Source organism: Chroicocephalus ridibundus, chromosome 9, assembly GCF_963924245.1.
Source record: "Chroicocephalus ridibundus chromosome 9, bChrRid1.1, whole genome shotgun sequence".
NCBI lineage: Eukaryota > Metazoa > Chordata > Aves > Charadriiformes > Laridae > Chroicocephalus > Chroicocephalus ridibundus.
This window is the reverse complement of record NC_086292.1, coordinates 42,561,243-42,580,406: the sequence shown is the minus strand read 5'-3', so window position 1 is coordinate 42,580,406 and position 19,164 is coordinate 42,561,243. Positions and strand designations below refer to the sequence as shown.

General features: G+C 50.4%; 1 protein-coding gene across 5 annotated transcripts; it reads right to left on the bottom strand.

Annotated features, from left to right (window-relative positions):
* Positions 1 to 7: 7 nt before the first annotated feature.
* KLHL25 (kelch like family member 25) lies at positions 8 to 19,104 on the bottom strand. Of its 5 annotated transcripts, none has more exons than XR_010072559.1 (5): positions 18,897 to 19,103; positions 12,323 to 12,442; positions 6,567 to 8,396; positions 1,202 to 1,548; positions 8 to 285 (listed from the first exon to the last, which is right to left on the bottom strand). XR_010072559.1 is itself a non-coding variant. In XM_063346734.1 (5 exons), the coding sequence occupies exon 4, from the start codon at positions 8,377 to 8,379 to the stop codon at positions 6,610 to 6,612; it is 1,770 nt and encodes a 589-aa protein (XP_063202804.1). In that variant the 5' UTR covers positions 8,380 to 8,396; positions 12,323 to 12,439; positions 16,976 to 17,058; positions 18,897 to 19,103; the 3' UTR covers positions 8 to 1,548; positions 6,567 to 6,609. The 5 variants fall into 5 exon arrangements, 4 of the variants coding, with proteins under 4 accessions (XP_063202804.1, XP_063202801.1, XP_063202802.1 ...); XM_063346734.1 differs by adding an exon at positions 16,976 to 17,058 and having other exon boundaries at positions 8 to 1,548; positions 12,323 to 12,439; XM_063346731.1 differs by having other exon boundaries at positions 8 to 1,548.
* Between the last annotated feature and the right edge of the window lie 60 nt (positions 19,105 to 19,164).

The following is a 19,164-nucleotide window of genomic DNA, read 5'->3' as shown; positions in this document are numbered from 1 at the left end:
TCCCAGATCATCATTTTTATTAAAGTTTGCAGGCAGCTGGAGGAAAAAAAACAACAACCAACCTTAGAAAATGTAAATAAACGTCATTCAGAGCATCGCAGCCCGGCTGTGCACGACGTGTGTTCTTCCCGGCAGCAACGGGCGCTCACTGCTCCAAAAAGAGCTTTGTTGTTTGAAGCCATGTCAAGGCTTTTCATCGCATTGCATCATCCAGCTGGCCAGGCTTCAGCTTCACCTAATCCAGGGGCGAAAGGCAAGCCCGGAGCATCTGCAGGACCAGCTCTGCTGCGGAGGGAAGCGGGATGCTGGGGCGCTGCAGGACCAGCCTTTGGCCCTGGCCAGCCCTGGAAGAGGCTGGCCAGGAGCTGCATTCCTCTATCGACAGCAAAAATCCACGTGCCTTCCTCCGCAGTGGGAATGAGAAGCGACTCGGGTTGACGGCACGAATAAACCAAATTACAGCCAGCTATGTGTGGATGACCTGGGGCAGCGACAGCCCAACCAGGAAAAATGCTCCCATCTCCCCGAGGTGAAGCCAGGACGTGCGGCGCAGCGGGACGGAGGGGGATCCCTCCCCAGCCCACCCCGCGATGCTCCCCCATCCCGCCTGCCGTCCCTCCAAGGCCTCACTAGAGGCACGATGCCCCCTCCCAAGGCGCGAGCTTTGCCCCGCTGCACTTCTCTGTTTCTGCTCGTTTGCTAATTACGCCCTCACCCACGCGCTGCTCGGCGGGGAAACTCAGAAGACCGGCTCCGAGCACGCAGCGGGGTTTATCTGGTGAATATCTCGGCAGTGGGGCCGGTGCCTTGGCACGCTAACAGAGCCGCCGTGCTCTTCCCAGCAGCTGGGAAGACCAAATCGCAACCGGCTGCAAAGGGGGAAATAAAAAAGAAAATAATAAAAAGGCCCAAAGTGCAAAACAAAAGGCACCTGCCCTGTTTTGCCACAGTACCCGGCGCTGCTGGCAGCCGCCCCGAGCTCCCACGCTTTAATGTTTCGACAGCCATCGCCTCCATGGAGCAGCCAGAGGCTGTGGAGAGACGGGTGCTCTCTGCTGGGCTGCCCCAGCCCCTTTTCCCTTTAAAAAACACTTCCAAGTCACCCAAACAGCAGCCACTGCCAATGGCAAGTTCACTGCCTTCAAAAAAGAAAAAATTAATATGTCTTAACCCCCCCAGCTGCGTAACAAAAAGCACCTACCGGCTCCCCACGCCGTGCTTGACGAGCGATGCAGCCTGGTGCACACCCTCCATCTCCCCAGTCCCGTCGGGCCACCAGCACCCACGAGCCGTCCCCTCGCCCCCCGTACCCAGCCCCGGCCTGGCAGCCGGCTGCATTCCTGGCTCCCTGTGCGGTGGCTACGGCCAGTGGTGAGGCTGGGTGGCCCTTGGTGCCCCCCCGGCACGGTGCCAGCTGTGCCTCCTGCTCCTGACGCCGGGAAGGGATGCGAAAGGCTCCTCGGAGTCCTGTGCCGGAGGACAGGAGGGGACGCGGTCGCTGTGTTGGCTCCAGCAGCGAGACAGGGGACATGGATGTGACTCCGGCACCTGGGGAGGGAAAGAGAAAGCTCATTAACAGCCGCGATTCTGGGCTCAGCCCACACAGGGGAGCACCAGAAACGGGGTTGCACATTGGCAGCTACTGGGGTAACCCCCTGCCCAGACCCCAGGGATGGGTGGAAGTGGAAAGCAGTTGATTGATTTGGGATTTATTTTTTTGCTTTTGCAGGAGAGGGGAGAGAGTGGGCGTTCAGCTGGGGAGGGCTCAGAGCACTGAGGAGCCCGGCAGAGCCGGCCAGGAAATCTCTGTGGACATGACAAGGGAATGAAACGTTGAGGGAAATGGAGCTTTTAACTTTTTTTTATAAGGTGGGGAGGAGGGCCCAAGAACAGGAACAGATGAAACAAAAAGACCCTTTTTCTCTTTTTCCACAGGTTCCTCCAAAACCATCCGTACGACTGACGTTTCCAAGGGGTTGATTAATCCAGTCTGGGGCCACGCTCAGACTGCACATGTTTCCATCTGCCCAGGGTTAGGAAAAGCCTGATTTTCATCGACTTTCCTCCCCAGGCCAGCCACTCCCTTCCAACGCTGCCTGATAAACTGGCTTCAGAGACAACCAGCTGCTTGGAAAGCGCAGCAGAGGCAAAAATTGCTGTCCCTGTTTAGCCGGCCTCGCTATTAGACACATGCAAATAGGTTTTCCCCAGAAGCCACCGAGAGAAACCAGCTGTGACTTTGTTCTGGCAAGACCAGCGAGGCTGTAACAGGTTGCACGCAACCAACCCGGCAGCAGGCAGGTGAGCTGCGGCGTTTAGGAGCTGGGAGATTATCCTGAGGTTTTGGGGTTGGTTTTTTTTAGGCTGCTGTTTGCAGGCATCTGGGGCTTTCGCACAGGGCGATGTCCAGCTGGGAGCAGGGCAACAAAAACCCCACAGCTTCTCACAAGATAAAAGCTGACCAAGCGCTGCACCACGTGGAAGGGAAGCCAAACCAGGCAGCAGCAAAGCCACCTCTGCAAAAGGTTTGTCAGCTAAGCTGTAATTAAATAATCAGGAAAAGTCGTTGAACAGAGCCGATGTTGAGTGTGACCGCTCTATCAGAATACAGACTATCAGCCTGGCACGCTGCCGAAATCCTTGCAGGAGCTTCGGGGCCAAAGTTCAGCTTTGAGGTGCCAGAGCTGCCTCCAAACCTGCAGCCTCAGCTGCGCAGTGCCCACCCAAGGGCAGGCAGCAGCTGCCGGTGACACCCCGCAGCCTTCGCAGGAGCCAAACCCGCCAAAGGGCTCCGCTGGGAGCCGCAAAACGGGCTCTGAGCTTTCGGGTGAGCCCCAGGAATAAGTGCCTGCGCGGTGCCTAGCCACCAGTCTGTGCTCCCTACAGCCCAGATGGCGAGGAGGGTCCTGCAGGAGCTGAACGGGACTGGGAAGGGAACGCCCGGCTCCCAGCTGCTACGGGATTTGGCTCATCCCCATTTGTTTTAAGACAGGAGCTCTGACATCTCCATCCCAGGGGAGCATTTGCGACTTAGAAGCCAGGGAAGAGGGATGCAGCGATTTCCTTCTCCATCTCATCTTCCGCGGCTGGACCATGCAACCTGCAGCTCCCTTGTCCCCAGTGACCATCCCAACCCCTAGCTGAAGGCTGCTCTCTCTGGCCCAAACCCATCTGTTGTTCTGCCACACGAAAATGAGAACGTCGCGCAGGTAGTTAGTTTGGAGAAGCCACTTTTAATTCGGAGACAGGCAGCTTGGAGAACCTGTTCCTACTACCGCCTGAAGTCACCTCCTGGGAGGTGTGGAGTTGTCCCCATCAATTGTCACTGCACAGGACCCCAACAGACCACCCAGCACCATCCCCCTGAGCTCCAGGCTGGGCTTTGCTTGTTATTATAAACACAGAGAGGCTTTATTAGCCAAGTGCTCAGTATTTTATTTCCCTTTTGTAACAATTCACCTCCTCGTGGCTCCACTGCCATGGGTGGGAGGAGACAGGGCTTTCATGTTTCATATTGCTAATCACGCTTGATCCCTGGAATTAACTGCCAGCAATAAGCACTAAATTAATGTCACACAGCATCCTTGGCAGGGGCGCTGGGACCTCTGCCGAAAGGTGCCCCGGCTCCAGCTGGGAAGGGTGAAGGCCATGCTCTCGAGGAAACATTTCCAGCTGATCAGCTTTATGCTTTGAATGAAAAGCAGGCTTGGTGTTTTATGATCAACATTTTTCAAGGACCTATTATTTGGGTTTCACGGCTGGTATGAATGCAACCTCACCAGGTTATAGGCGAGAAGGCTGAGTTTTTTGTGAGTACAAAGTATTATTTCCTACCGTGCGATTGCCCAGACCTTTCCTCGCCAGCCCAGCTTGCTCCACTCCGAGGACACCGTGGATGGTCCCTTCTGAGCCACCTCCAACTGCAGGGGGTTCCCATAGGATTAGCATTCCCAGAGAACACCAGCAGCCAGGCACGTGCTGGCCAACCCACTTTCTGGGTGCCCCTTTGGTCCCAAGGGACCAAAACAGCTATTGCAGCCAAGACCTCACACAGTAGGAGCTGCAGGTCAGAAGACCCCTTGGCCAAACCTCCTGTAGGACAACAGGGTAGTCGTAGGACCGTATAGCCAGTTTCCCCTGTTCCTGAGCCCAGTTTTGCGACAGCCCAACTAAGGCAAGGGTGTGGGACATGGCTGGTGGGGCACAGGCAACACATTTGGGTCTGGCCTTCACTCACCAGTCTTGGTGCTTTATTAAAGGAGCTGTCACAGTGGCTGAGGCCATAACAATAACTTCAGAGGGTTTTTTTAGAAAAAAAAAAAAAAATCTCTAGAAAAATGAAGTGAGGAGACATTCTGTCTGGCAAGAACTCATGTATATTTTAAATACTTTGTGGAAGTGAAGCCAAAAAAGCACATAAAACCCTCACACAGTGACTTTTCACCAGTTTTATTTGCAGGTTGGCATATTACAGCTCCTAGTTTTCTTGTGCTTGTGCCAGAGTCTAGATTACAGGGGGAAAAAAATACCTATATAACCCCCACAAAGCTGTTTATTAGGTCTGAACAACCCAAATACAGTACAGGGGGAAAAGGCAGGAGAGGAAAATAACATCTCTGTGTGTTCAGAGACTGCTTTTTATTCCATAGCTGAAGAATCAACTCCCACCTCAAAATATTCCCTATTTCTATTCCCAGCAGTGTGGCTGGTGTTGAGCTTTAATATTCAGACACATCTGCTACCAGAGAAAATTAATTTTCAGCTCTAGGATGACTCTTAAAGGGAGGCCCCGTTGACCTGAGTTGAAAATGATGGAGTCCTCACACTCTTTGCTGCAATATTTAATAGTTAATTAGATTACTGAGCCACTGTGACAGATGCTAGGCAACGCCTGAGGAGAATTTGGAAAGGCCATTATCTTCCAGTGCTGGGAAAGCTCTCAGAGATCTCATTTTAACCCTTTCCACTCTTGCCCTGCCCTCACTCTGGTCCAACCCATGTTAAAACCAGGTGTTTCACAAATCAAAGGCCAGCATAATGCTCTGGATGCTTTTTTTTTTCCCACCTGAGAAAAGCAGGTGGTCATGTTGGGCAAATGCCCAGCAGAGGTGCCAGGAGCTCCTCCTCGGCTCCCAGCTGGCATCAAAAGAGATGATCACTGGGAGATGCCAGTAATCTCACCCACTGGGCAATTCCCAGGCGCACCAACCACACCGAGTGGAAAGCAGGGAAGTGAGAGGGTGTTAGAGGGTTTGGGCAGCATTCTTTCTTCCCTGTATTAAGTGAAGTGGATTTTGATGAGTCTATGGAAGAATTTCCCTCCCCACAGTCCCCACCTTCCAAATAAAACCATAAGTGATGCTTGTCAATCCCACCCCCATACACGAGGGTTTCCCAGTTCCTTCAGCTAGCTGGGAGGTAGTCTCCAACCACCAAAGCAGGGTTGTGTGTGTTGCCAGCACTTTGAAACCTGCAGACTGAGCTAGCAGAGGTGGTATGGACTTCCTGGGAAGATGATGCTATCCAGGTGTTGCCCGTATCAGTATCTGCTTTCACAATGCAAGGGGAAAAGAGTTTTTGGCCTTTGCCTGGCCAGCTGCACCTCAGCACAGATTGGTGGAGACATGCAAAGCTTTGTGGAGCAAAGCTGGTAATCAGAATGGCAACAAAGCATCCCATTTCGGAGGGGAGAAGAGGAACCAACAGCCCTGGCCCACTGACATTGCAATAGCACCTTCTCTGAGCAAGCAAGAACTGGAGCACCAGAATGAGACAGGACATCATGAGTTTCCACCAACTATCTTATTCTCACACCCCAAAAACACCGATAAACACATTCTTCTTCTGGTTACAAAACCCCTTCCCTCCCACTCAGGTCTCACACAGAAGTCTCAGAAGTTCTGATTTAACAAGCAACAGTTTGGATGTTAAATAAACACTAGGACCATCAAATGCACCATGGCTTCTAAGCTTCTGCTACCCACTGAAATGTAAATACAGAGCATAAAAAGAGATCCAGGATTTGCCTGCATCCCAAGGGTTGCTTGCCTACATATTCATCAGCTGCAAATAAATCACCCTGATACCCAGCAGAAATATTCAACTACTGAGGCTTTTTCCAAAGCACTTGCCACCCTGGTATCTCCCAGGACCCATAGGCAAGCATTTCTAGAAACCATAATCCCCTCAACTGCATGGGGACAGGATGTATTCTGTGGTGACAACCCTAAGAACAGGCGTGGACACATCTGCCCTCCCATACCCACCCACACATCCAGCTAGCTCAGAGCAGAGGGAGAGGAGTTGTGTGTGGCCTGCTTGCAACCATCTATGTAGGTGTATTTCTTAAGATACTGAATGGACCATCTGGAAACAACTGAAGCCTTGGAGCTAGCTAGACTTAAGACATGGCACAGTTGACTACTTTTTTCTGGTGCTGCATCCCACCTTTAAACGCACCCTTCTCATAAAACGTGAGCAACCTGGAACCCATGGCTTCAGCACAGTGCATGGAGACACAACTGAGCCGAGAAAGCAAGTTCAGTGTCAGAGGAGGAGACCCTTACCTTACTGACCTCCTGGATACAAGCCCCCAAGCCCTGACCCTCATCATGATGGCAAGTGCTTCCAGGTGCTGACAAAAGCTGTGGGGATGAGTGAGTAAGGCACCGTTGTGATACAGTTCCACGTGTCTGACGTAGGGTCATAGCAGTCCAGCGTTTTGCACCTCTGAGTCCCAAAGTAACCCCCCACCACATAGAGTTTATTCCCCGAGGCCAAAGCGTGGCATGACATACGCTTGGCTGTCATGTCCCCAATGCGCGTCCACTGGTCCGTTTCGCAGTCAAAGCGATAGGCAGACGCTGCCGTGAACTCGGTGTCTCCTCCCATGATGAAAATCTGGCTGCCCAGGACAGCAGCTGCCGTGTAGCGCCAGGGCTGTGGGCATTCAGCTTTGATCATCCACCGATTCTCAGCTGGATCATAGCACTGGACTTTAGACACCATGTCTCGGTGAATGCTGGTCCCGCCAAAGACAAAAAGCTTGAGCCTGGCACTCACCACCGCAGCATTGCTCACTCCATCTCTCAAAGGAGCCACCATTGTCCATTTGTTGGATATGGGATCGTACTTCTCTACTTGCTTCAAAGAAACAGAAGGAGACGCAGGAAAGACTCCAGCTACAGCAGTGTGTCCACCAACGACATACAGGCAGTTTTCCAATTCAGCCGAGCCATGCCCAAACCGAGCTATTAACATTGGGGCAGCTTTTGACCATTCTTCATGAACAGTGTCATACACCCATACGTCTTTTGAGACCCCGTTCTCTGACCCCCTGCCTCCAGTGATATATACTTTGCAGCCGATGGCACAGGCACTAAACTCCTTCCGTGGACTCGGCAGGTCTGCTTTGGGGATAATTTCCTTTGCTTTGTGATCCACTTGGTATATCTTATCACACATGAAAGTCTGTCCTCCCAGGATCAGCAAGGTGTGCCCAGCTTTGCGAGGCCTGGCACAGGGACTGGTGACCACCCCATCGTTCTGGAGGATCTTCTTCTTGCACTGAATAGCTTCATCCAAGACAAGCTTGTTCCTTTCATCCACCATGATCAAGTCCTCACAAGCCAAGGCTTCCTTGAGGCATTCAGAAGGAAGCAAGGCCAGACGAACATTCCTCAGAAGTTCTGGGAGATATGCCTTCCGCTCATCCAGATTATATTTCACCCACTGAATGACAGCTTTAAAGACCTTTTCTTCATCCTCGATTTCCAATTCATCACTGGAGATGAGGTCCAGCAGAGTGTCCTTGGAAAGGTTGTTGAAGTCCTCACTCTTGTGAACAGTCTCAAAGTTGACCAGGCACATCCTCCAGGAGAGCTCATAGAGCCGCCGGCACTGATGAGCATCTGAGAGCAGCATCATGCCCAGGCAGTTGGAAGGGTAAAGGTTCTTCTCCAGGAACTCAGCTGCCGCGTCTCGGACGTCATGGAACTGCAGCATGTCTCCAGCCTCCAGGAGGGACTCAGCATTCTCCTCATTGATGATAATTCGAGAGGAATAAGCAAAGTCCAGCAGTAGCTCCAACACCTCTGGGTGGAGGCTGTCATGGAAGTTCACCTCATCATCCAGGCTCTCCCGGAGGCCGTTGCTAAACATGGCTTCAAAGTATCTGCTGGAGGCAGCCAGCACTGCCCGATGACATGGGAATGACCTGTTTCCTGCCCAAAGGGTGACATCAGTGAACATGCAGTGCTTCCGCAGGGTGTTCAGATGGGACAAGACGCAGTCTGGGTGGGAAGCTTTGTGGAAAAGCAAGATGTTCATGGAGCCAGTGCTAGTCCGGGATTTACGGTTCTCGTGGACGCTGACTGACATGATGACAGGGCTCTTGCCTGCAGAGAAACAAACAGAAAAACCATTTTTCTCTTGTCCTTACTGATCTAAGGCACAGAGAATATATGCATTTGCTATCCAACCTTGGTACGCCGTCAATGGACCTCAAATGTGAGGTACCAGCTGACACCCAAAAAAAGGTGTCCTACATCCCAAAAGGGTGCTCCTGCATCCCGGCTTGCAGAGCCTGTGCCTCCTGCACCCTCGCATCCTCCCAAAATTTAACTCAGGCTGAGCAGGGTGGGAAGGCAGAGCCGGGTAAAGGGGGAAATTCCACACTTTGGTTTTAGCAATGGAGCAACAAAATGAAGCAATCAAACCCCAAACTTGATGTTAAATTGTCTCAACAGCCCCTAGAGGGTACTGGCAAACCGCAGGAGAATTATCTTTCCTTAGAAAACAGCATTAAGAGAGTCTATCCAGGATAAAGGGCATTGGGCTGTTCTTGGCTCAGCAGAAATCAAATTTGGCTTCTGATTTTCATGAAGATTATTGTAGGTTTTAGGAAAGGCAATTGCTACAGGTTTTATTTATGGAATATTTAGCTACAAGCACAAGCCAGAAGTTCTGAACAAATTTTACCAAACCCTTTCTTTGTAGCTTTTTTTAGTAAAACTCACCAGATACTTCATATGACTAAAACATTTTGCAGGACAGATTCACATCATAGAATAAGACAAAAGGGACAGCTAAATTATGCTTTTTAACAGACAAGCAGAAGGAAACACAAGACTTTTATTAGCTAATATTTCATTTAAGTGCTACCTGATACCTATCCTTACCTGTGGAAGAAAACCCTTTAGACCAATCAAATTAATATAACGTAGATGATAAAATCCAAGTCATTTGCTCCAAACTATTTTAGCCAGCTCTATTTTGTCCCCCGTGTAACTGAAGCAGGCAGACAGATATGCATGCAGTCCTCTCTTACAGTAGAAAGTCGGTACGGAAGCTGGTAGCACGACTGTCCTGAGGTTTGAAAAATGAGCCCAAAAAGAAAGAAAAATGGGGTCAGCCTGCTGTGCCTCTGCTACAGGCCCCTCTGACAGCAGACACAGCAAAGCCATCGCAGGCACTACACTACATGACACTGATTTTTCAGCAAAAGAGACTCTCCCTGGCTACAGGTGGAATTTGCAGGCAGGCAGCCCACTAAATGGGCCACAGATGGGGGCAAGTCACAGATCTTGGGGGGGGTCTGAACTGTCTCAGGAGTGCTTTAGCACTTGGGGCAGGGAGGACCCTGTTTGGATGCACAGGAGCATTTCTGAAGCACAGGGCTTGCTTGAGAAACACTGTCCGGCTCTACTACATCTTCTCTCTCACCCAGCACTATTTTTCTATCCCTTTTCTACCCCCTCTTCCCAAAAACACCACAGTTTTGTTTTGCAGGGCTGAAATCCCACAGTATCCCACTCCAGCCACCTAATTGTTTAGCAATCAGCAATTAGCCATGCAGATGTCATTGGGGAAGGGGTTTTGGTTGACTTCTTTTTGTTGTTTGGTTGGGTTTTTTAACTTGCTCTTTGCAGCCTGAGGTTCCTCAAGGGTCTTTCTGCCCTGCAAGCACAAGGTCTACAGATCAGCCCTGTCCTCCCCAGCTAGGCTGGGCTCACCGCTGTCACCCCGGCACTCGGGGTTCCCAGGGGAAACCATGACATGCCGAGAGAGGGGATGCAGGTCATAGCCCTGACCTGGCGGAGACTGGGAGCCACACAACCCTCCCACGCTCCACGGGTGGATGACCTCCAGTGGAGGCAGATGGCCAGATAAGCTGCCTGACTCACGCTCTTCCTACCCCCAGCTTCTCCAGCGCCTCCAAAACAGTCCAGATTTGACAAACAGTTGTGGGCACGTCCCTCCTTCCCCATCCCCTGCTGTGAATTATTGAGGTTGGTGTTCCCGAGGCCTCACTCGTTCCTCAGGGCTGTGTCGCAGTCCAGGGAAAAGGTCTCTCTGTGCTTCTCTGCAGAAATGATAGCTTCCCCAAGCAGCCACAACCCCTACTTGGCCTCCGAGCCAGGCAGCAATATTCACGTTGCATGTCCATTACCAAAATCCCTGCAGCCTGGCGTTGAGGCCGCCAAGCTTGTTTCACTTGCGATCAGAGACTACGCGGAATCAAGGCTCCAAAAGAGGAAGGAAAATGCCATTATGGAAGAGCACTTTGCAGTGCATCTGAGGGAAATGGTTTTCAACATCTACACGCAGCGCAGGGACAACACTAATTTAGGAGGTTATATGGATTCACGTGTCAAAGCTCTATAACGCCAAAGCAAGGAATACAAATGAAACATTTATGAGTCTGCTAAAAGCTATTGATTTAGGTTCTATTCCTACAACCTCAGAAACCACCCTGCCATTGCTACTGCTTGCTTTGCTTGCAGCTCAGGTCAGCTATTCAGTGTTAACCTCTGATTTGCTTATGCACAGAAAATTAAGCAATTTATACAGGACAGCTATGGAAACAAAAAGATTGCAGGAAGGCAGCAAAATTTTTTCTGACACTATGATTAGAAAAGCCACTACTCATGGAATGAGCATGGAGAATGGAAGGAGCAGGACATTTAGAAATGAAAAATGCTGCAGCAGGGCCACTTTATGTATACCTCAGGCTTCCAACATCAAACATCTTGCCCAAGGCACTGGCTAACAAAATAATATTTCTATCCAGTGGGTATTGAAGAGCATCCAGGGAATAAGTTGGCAGGTTCCAGTCCAGCCCCCATTAGGGCGGCTCTTTACATCACCTTGTCCCAATACAGGCACCAGATGGTCCCCAGTACAGCTGCAAGTTTGAAAGCTAAAGAGGCCACAGCCACAGCCCCTTTACTTGGCCTCTCCTAGAGCCCGGTTATGACACTGGACATCACTAGTGACAGATCACCTGGGCTAGACAGACCAGTAAACTGAAACTGAAGCAGCCTCTGAACTCTGGTGTGCAGCCATCTCACCATCAAGCCTTGCTGACTCTTTTCAGCCACTTCCAAACAGCTTGTTTTGAGGGCTTCTTGAATTCTACCGTAGCTGGGCACCACTATAAGAGTGTCAGGTGCTACTTCTTCCCCCCACAAACACACCCCACCGCATCTCTCAGCCTACCAGAGACCTTGGCATCATCCCACCTGTATCAGATGAACAGAAACGGCAGGCAGCAGCTATTTCATCTGATGGGTTTCTTCCAAAATCTAGCAGCCTTATGAACCTCAGAAGCCTGTAACTAAAAGGATCTTCTACACTTTTCACAATGTGCACAAACGTATGCTTCAATTTAAGCAATGTTTGACCACAGCAATGAACAGGCTGGACCCTTGACATGTGCTTACAAGCACTTCTCTGAAGCAGATGCATGCAGAGCCGAATTTGGCCCCTACCGCATTCCTCGCTTCCCTTATCCAGCTACTGAGCTAAAGAGGAAAAAAAAAAAAAAAAAAAACCACCACACAGAACCACTCAGAATGAGGAATATTTTACACAAAGAAACCTGTCAGTGTCTCCTGCCAAGCTCCCACCTGCTCTGCAAGAGCTCAGGGGGTTATCGGAGCTCACAGCTGCATCTTCCATCACGCAGGAAGCTATCACTAGAACAGACGCCTCAACGCGAATAGCAGAAGGCATGACCTGAACAAAGTGGCTCTTGGATTTCTCCATGCTGCATTTTTTTCCTTTGAAAAGCAGTTATTGAAAAAATAAATATCTACTGCATAGCCTTTTAGAAGGACCTTACTGCACGCAGAGGCAGACGATAATCCTTCTTCCATATGGATGAGGGCAGAGGGGCATCAGTTTTTTGACAGCTATCCAACACTGTCTGCTGGCTACAATATTCCCCTGGCTGTCTGCAGCCTTTGTACAGCAGACATAGGAAATATAGGACTTTTCCAGCAGACCAAGATAAGAGCACTTTGGAAATCCTTCCACTCACCCACACAGGGCAGACAGCAACCCCGAAGGAGGGTAGGAGTTGGCTCAAGCAGAAAAGACCCGTCGGATCTCAGCTCATGAAGAAAACACCCCAGCAGTCTCTCTGGACAGGACAAAGCTGCTAAAGAGAACATGGGAAATATCAAAACCACAGAGATGGCCAAACTCCCCACCCAAAGAACAGCCATAGTTCTCCTGTCTGAGCGCGTCTTGCTTCCTACAAACCACGCCCCAGCTGTTCCGCCCAGGCTGGTGGGTTGCCATGTCGGAGTCCTGCTATAGCAAGCTGGTATGGGTCATTTAGGAGAACCTCAGGAAACACTCTATTACCTCTTGAAAAATCCAAGCAGCACTTAGAAATCAGATACTTTGAAGCCACATCAGGCCCCAATCCTCAATCTCAGAAGAACTGCATATGAGAGGACAGCTCAGAAAGACTATTGATAGATGGACCATATTTAGGTAGGCTTGGGGTTCCCCTCTCTATCTTAAATGAGAAGGCTGTCTACAAATCTCCAATTTCACTCATTGTCTGCAGGGAATCGCCAGCTGAGATGCTGCTTCCTTTCAAGAGGGCAATATTTGAGAGTGAATAAGATGTTCCCCAGTGGGACTTCAGGGGATCAAGAATCATTTCTGCTTAGAGGGGCAAAATTACAGGATTTAAGTGTTCTCCCAGGACCGTAGAGGTTGGCTAAACACCAACAAAGAGCCCAAATCCCATGAACCGAAGCTGGCACTTTCTGTTTGCCCATCAAACTTTCAGAGAAGCAGCAAGCAGAATGCATTTCTTTTTGCCCCACTCAACCATGAACTAATTAAAGCCATAAATAAGTAAATAAATAAGCAGTAAGGTCCTCTGCTGGCTCAGCTCAGAAGACCTAGAAGCAGCAGCACATGCCACAGCAGAGATTCATTCCCAAGCAGTCAGCCACACAGGCCCTCCGCGTACGGACTGCACTACAACCTATAGCAACTGCTTCCAAACCAGAGCTGACCCGCCTCGAGCAGCCAGCGATTGCTGCTTTTACAGGGAGGCAGGCGTACGATTGATTTTTATTCTCTCCGATTTCACAATATCAACCCTTTGGGGTGAAATGCCATTTTGAATTCAGCCAAAGTTCAGCTTCTGCCTGGAAGCAGTGGGATAAATTCTCTACCCATTAGTAAGGTGCTGGCTCTCTCGTCCTGAATATCTGTACCTTTCAACGCCGTCATGGACTCCATCGCCTGGTGCTTAGGCCAGCAACCCCATCCCAGGACAAAATTACTGGTATAGAACCAATTTCCCCCCTTTTTACTGTACAGAGTAGCAAACTAGAAACCTAAAGTCACCTACTGTGTTGTCTTCACAAGGAGGAGCTGCTTGCAAATCTGCTTAGGAGAAAGATCGGTGTGACAGCTCACAGTCAAATGCAGAACCCAGATACAGCTGAGTTTCAGATGCAATTTCCTGGCATTGGAGACCATCAAAAGGTTTGAGAAGGGGGAATCTATGACATGCAGGCATTCACGTACTCACAAACACAGCTCAAGCTTCAAAAGGGGAAAAAACCCAACAGAAAACAGGAAAAGATGGTGGGGGAGGGAGACAGATATCAGGAGAGGGGAAGGAACAAGTGTAAAGATGTTTTCAGATTATTTTCATGTCCTTGCCTAGCACAACTATCAGTTTGGAGCTGCTTGAAATGCTCGATACTAATAACGCCCTTCTGGTAAAGAGTGCTTGAGATGAAAGGAATTAAAATAGCACCTGGCATTTGGTGCAGCGCTGCACTTGTTGAGCATGGAGCCTGGGCTGCTGCCAGGTGGGCAGCAAAGGACATTCACTGCATCGTCTCCCAGGCATGTTCTGCACTCTGTCCACACCTCTTGCATGCCTGGATGCAGACTTTGCTCTCTAACAAATTGGGTTCACCTCCAGCAGCTCCGGTGAATTTAGTGGTTTAACCATGTCAGCCAAATTTGTTCTTGTCTTCTTCAGGATGACTAATGCAGCAAAGATGCAACAGTGATTTTGCATGCTGGAATTCAGGCAACGTAACCCTGCCGTGAATCAGCAGGTATCTCTGTGTTACAGAGCTGGATTTGGCCTTCCTGACAAACTCTCATTGTTTCATCATATTTGCAAATAGGCAAGCAAAGGCAGTTGACCCCATCCCCCCAAAGCAGAATTTCTGATCCCGCCCCAGCCTTTGAGAATGGAAGATATCCTTATCGTTTCTTCTCATTTTCTCACTTCCTAGTCTACCCTCTATATCCTAGACAGAAAGCAGAGAGACCGTGTGAAAGGCTCCTTCTGTTGGCTCAGACAGAAACTGGGAGGTTTTCCAAGCCCAATTCTGTAGGCTCCAGGAGATCAGATTGTCTGGAGAAGGTCCGGGCACGTATCTGAACGTGCTTACTAAAGCGAAGCTGAACTCAGAAACTCGGTCTGTCCATCACTGCTTCATATCCCATTCTCGCCAGTACCCACCATTCCTCCCTTTAAACCTGTGCTCCACTCTGAGCCCAAAGCCACCACAAGAATCTCCTGAATGCCACTTACCCTAGAAAACAAAAGCAGTATTGCCAAGCTGTGCCAATTAATGAGGTTCTTGTTCTGTCTTGCAAACGCACTGGTAAAAGGGGCAGCAGTGCCTCCAATCTATAAGACCTGCCCTAATCTAAGCCACAGGCAATCGCATTCCAACCAAAATAAAATTACCCATAGGAAATCCACTTTGCATGCAATATATGCAGTTTTATTCGCAAATCAGGTATTGGATTTGCTGCTCTGCAACTGAATTACTCCATAAAGCTTCTTGAGCTACCTGTGAGGCAATCAAATAAAAGTTCATGCTCACCACTAAGCATGCTGGCTTTGCAGTTCCTGGGAATACCACACCCTCCTACAACCACTACCCAAATCGGGATAAATAACGCTTTTAGCCACAGTTCAGGCTCTAGACAATAGCTTTTCATTGCTACGCCTTAACCTCAGTGGATCTTTTCAGAGCCTGTGATTCATTTCAGAGGCTGCTGTGGGGTTTTGTCCTCCCTGCCTGCCCTGTAGCTCCACTAGTGAATAAATCCCATTCTGCCAGATCAATCACGGTCGCTCTGCAAAATGAATGCAGGGCGGCAGAGCAGGCAAGCAAGTTTGCAGTCCCGTCTCCCAAATTGTACTCCAAAAGGCTACAGAACAGAAACAATCTACTTGATCGCAGTATCTACCCCAGCCCCATCTGGGCAGGATAAAGTCCTTTTCAAGCAAGCCAACTTGCTAATGTGCTGCAAAGGCAAAAGGCCTTTGGTACTTCAAAATACAGAGGAGCAGAACCACATGCCACTTCCCAGGGAGTGTTCAGAAGATGAGATGTGGTATATGTCAAATTAATGCCAGAATAACCACTGCAGTTGCTGACTCCAGAAAGCATATTCAGATCCTCCCACTCTCTCTCTGCGTACTGTGGCCGGCTCCTGGCGCTGAGGTTGGCAGAGCCGATTGCTGTGATGGTCAGGCTAACCAGAAGCCTTGCTACAGACGCTCATACCAAACAGGTCTGTCCGCCTGCTGTCAGGGCAGGATTTCAATTTTGTGCCTGGCCAGTTAACCTGGGGTTTTGTTTTGTCTTCGCCGCCCCCCTGCCAGGCAGGAGATTGTGGTGCAACTGCCAGGTTCGATTTGCAGGAGCTCATTTGCAATTCTGGCTGGAGTTCAGAGCCGTGGAGATGGGAGGCCCTCTCATGCCTCCTGAACAGATTAGCCCCTAATGCTGATGGGCATGCAGGACAGCCATTCCCAACTAGACTCTAAAGCACTGACAGATATTGAAAGGTCTGGGGCTGCAAGACAGGGCATTGCACATTGCCCTCTGGCTCTGGAACGAAGGAACATGACACCCATCTCTGATCTTTTAATTTCAGTTCTTACACAGCATCAAACCATGTACTCAGCTTGCAAGTTCTGGACCAGCACAGGAGTGTTGCAGCAGCCCAGGCTACCCCGGCCATCTGTGCATGCATCACAAGCAAACCAGAGCGATTGCCAGTGTGCTACAGTAATAAAGTCGCCTCACCACAATCTGACAGGCTGTCATATAAAACTGAAAGTCTTTGCAAAGTCTAATGGTCAGCAAGCAGACAGTGGTTACAGGACATGCAACATTCCCAGGCTCGAGTGATGGGGGAAAGACAGAGCAGCCTGTGCTGGCTGGAGCGATACTAATAGCCACTGCGGGGATATGAAGTTAATAAGCAAAGACAGACCGATGTGATGGTGGTTAAAGGTCAGGCCGGGGGGCTTGGGGCAGCTTGTTACAGCTAAATGCTTCCTAGCCGGCATTCCCGCAGCCACTGTTTTAAGCGATGCCAGCTACATTCACTGCAATTCAATTACAGTCTATAAAGGACAGGAGTAAATCTTCTCCTCTGTTCAAGTGCTGACACTGCTTCTTCAAACCTGCCCCTTCCACAGTCCCCAGGCGCCGCCATGGACACCCCGGGCCAGCTCTGCCCGTCCTGCTCCACCTACTCACGCCCAAGGCCAAGGCACCGCTCAACACCCTCTTTTGTAATGCTGCCACTTCCCTCCCCACCTCACAACATGCTGCCCATCCTCTTCCACCTCCACAGATGGCCACATCCTGCCCTTCCTGTTTCGCTCACCCACCTGGTAAACATTGCCTAAAACCTCCTCTGGGTGTTTAAGAAGGACCTGAACTCCTGCAGGCTTTAGGGAGCAGCTGGTTACCACTGTAGGGACAAAAATGGCATCATAATTCACACATACATATGTACCACACAGACATGCACACACTCTTTGTCCCTACCCAGGACCATGTCCAGCACCCCCTCCAGCGCTGGAGGGACCATATTACGCATCAGACACACCACACACTCATTTTCACACGTTTGGAGTACGTGTCATGTAGCATCTTATCATCTGTTCCCAAGCTGTCTGCCTTCACAAATTTCATTCGCCTAGCTCCTCAGTTTTCAACTGGCCTTATCTCCTCTCCAAAACCACATCCGAGACACCATCCTCACCACCCAAGTTACGTGAACCTGCTCCAAACGCAGCATGGGAGGCTACCAAGAGACATGCTTCGCATATGTGCTGAAGCACAAGGACTTCAGATAACAACCCCCAAATACTTGGGGAAAATGAACAAAAAAAAGATAGAATGCTTCAGTTGCCCAGTGCTGAAGCTGCTTACAGTCTCCAGTGTCCACATTAAAGTGTGACTTTCACTCTGGTTTTAGTCCTGAGAATCTTGTGCCCACCCCACACCTTCCCGCTGCGGAGCAAACTCCCACCTATGTCTCTTCCCCAACTGCTTTATTGAATATATACAGCCTTATCACAGAGATAAACCAGAGCAGATGGTTAGGGTTAAAGACACAAAAGAGACAAAAAGTGGTTTTGGATAAGATTTGATCTGAAGCAGCAAGCAGCACAAGGAAAACAGAGAGGTGCCAGAAAGGGTCCCATCTCACTAAGGAGTCAGACCCCTTGAGAGATGGACCGAGAAAAGAAAGTACACGAGAGCTCAGACCCGGTGCGCACCTACTCCGAAAGGAGATGATTACCAGCGCAGCAATCAGTAACACAGCTGAGATAACAGGAGCAGCTGGGCACCACCAGAAACGTGCAGGGTGTGTTACAAACATCTTGGGTCGCTCCTAAGGTAAGCTCAATAAAAACAAGAGTCACAAGGCATGGGAAAGAGGGAGAAGACAAGGGAAGCTGTCACAGTATAAAGGTTATAGAGTTGTTTGTTTTTCCTGGGGCTCTGGATCAGTCCATAAGCACATTTGGAGGAAGGCTACAAAAGCCCGTGGCACCCTGACCAGGGGACTCACTCCAGCTGATCACAAGAGAAGACGACACACAGAGACTGCCAGGAAAGGAAAACGGAAACCAGTTACGAAGCTGGGGCTCTGCACATAAATAGTATGAAACTCTTAGGTGTCTGCTTATGAAAGGCATAGGTTTGGCTAGTCTAAGCCCTGCACCCCAGCAACTACAAGCGCAAGTGGATGGATGAAAAAAGTAAAGAGAACAAAAACAAAAAAGAAAAAAGAAAAAAGAAAAAAAGCAAGTACCAAACCTGCTTGTAACTTCTCTAAACACGAAGGGGGCTGTACGGACAGCAGAGGGATGGAGAACTATTTTTTCTCCTCTGTCAGCTCGGCTCAGTCTTTGGTACAAACCCACGCGCTTCTCCAGACGGGGTTAATTGAACGTGTTTAATCAGAACGGCTCTGGGAGTTGTGTCCCGTAAACCACGGTTTTGAGCAACACAAGTCCAAAAGAGGAGGGGGGAAAAAAATCAATACCACTTTACTTTCATATTTAAGAGCTGAAAAGCAGCTTTTTTTTTTTTTTGTTGTAGAGGAGCAAAGCCTCTCACCGCCCCGTACGTTTCACTCCCTGCGGGACCTGCCCACGGAACTCGGCGGGCGGGCGAGCGGCGGGGCCAGCAGGCCGGGTCCCGGCCCTCCCCCGGCGGCAGCAAACCCGCCCTCACCCGGAGGAGCCGGGGCGGGAAGCAGCGCCTTGAACCCGACCCTGAGGAAAATTCACTCACCGTCTGTCTCCGCTCCCGGCCCGTCCGAAACCACCGGCGGCCCCGCAGCCCCCCGGTCCGGCGGGGAGGAGGAGGAAGGCGGGATGGAGGGCGGGCAGCGGGGCGGCCCCAGCCCACTCGTGAGGCGACGGAGGCGGAGGCGGCGGCGGTAGGACCCGGCCCGGCCCGACCCCGCGCGCTCGGCGGGCACAATGTCACCGGCGGGGTGGGACCCGCCTCGCGTGGGACTCCGGGGGCGGGGCCGGCCGCCGCCACCGCGGCCAATCAG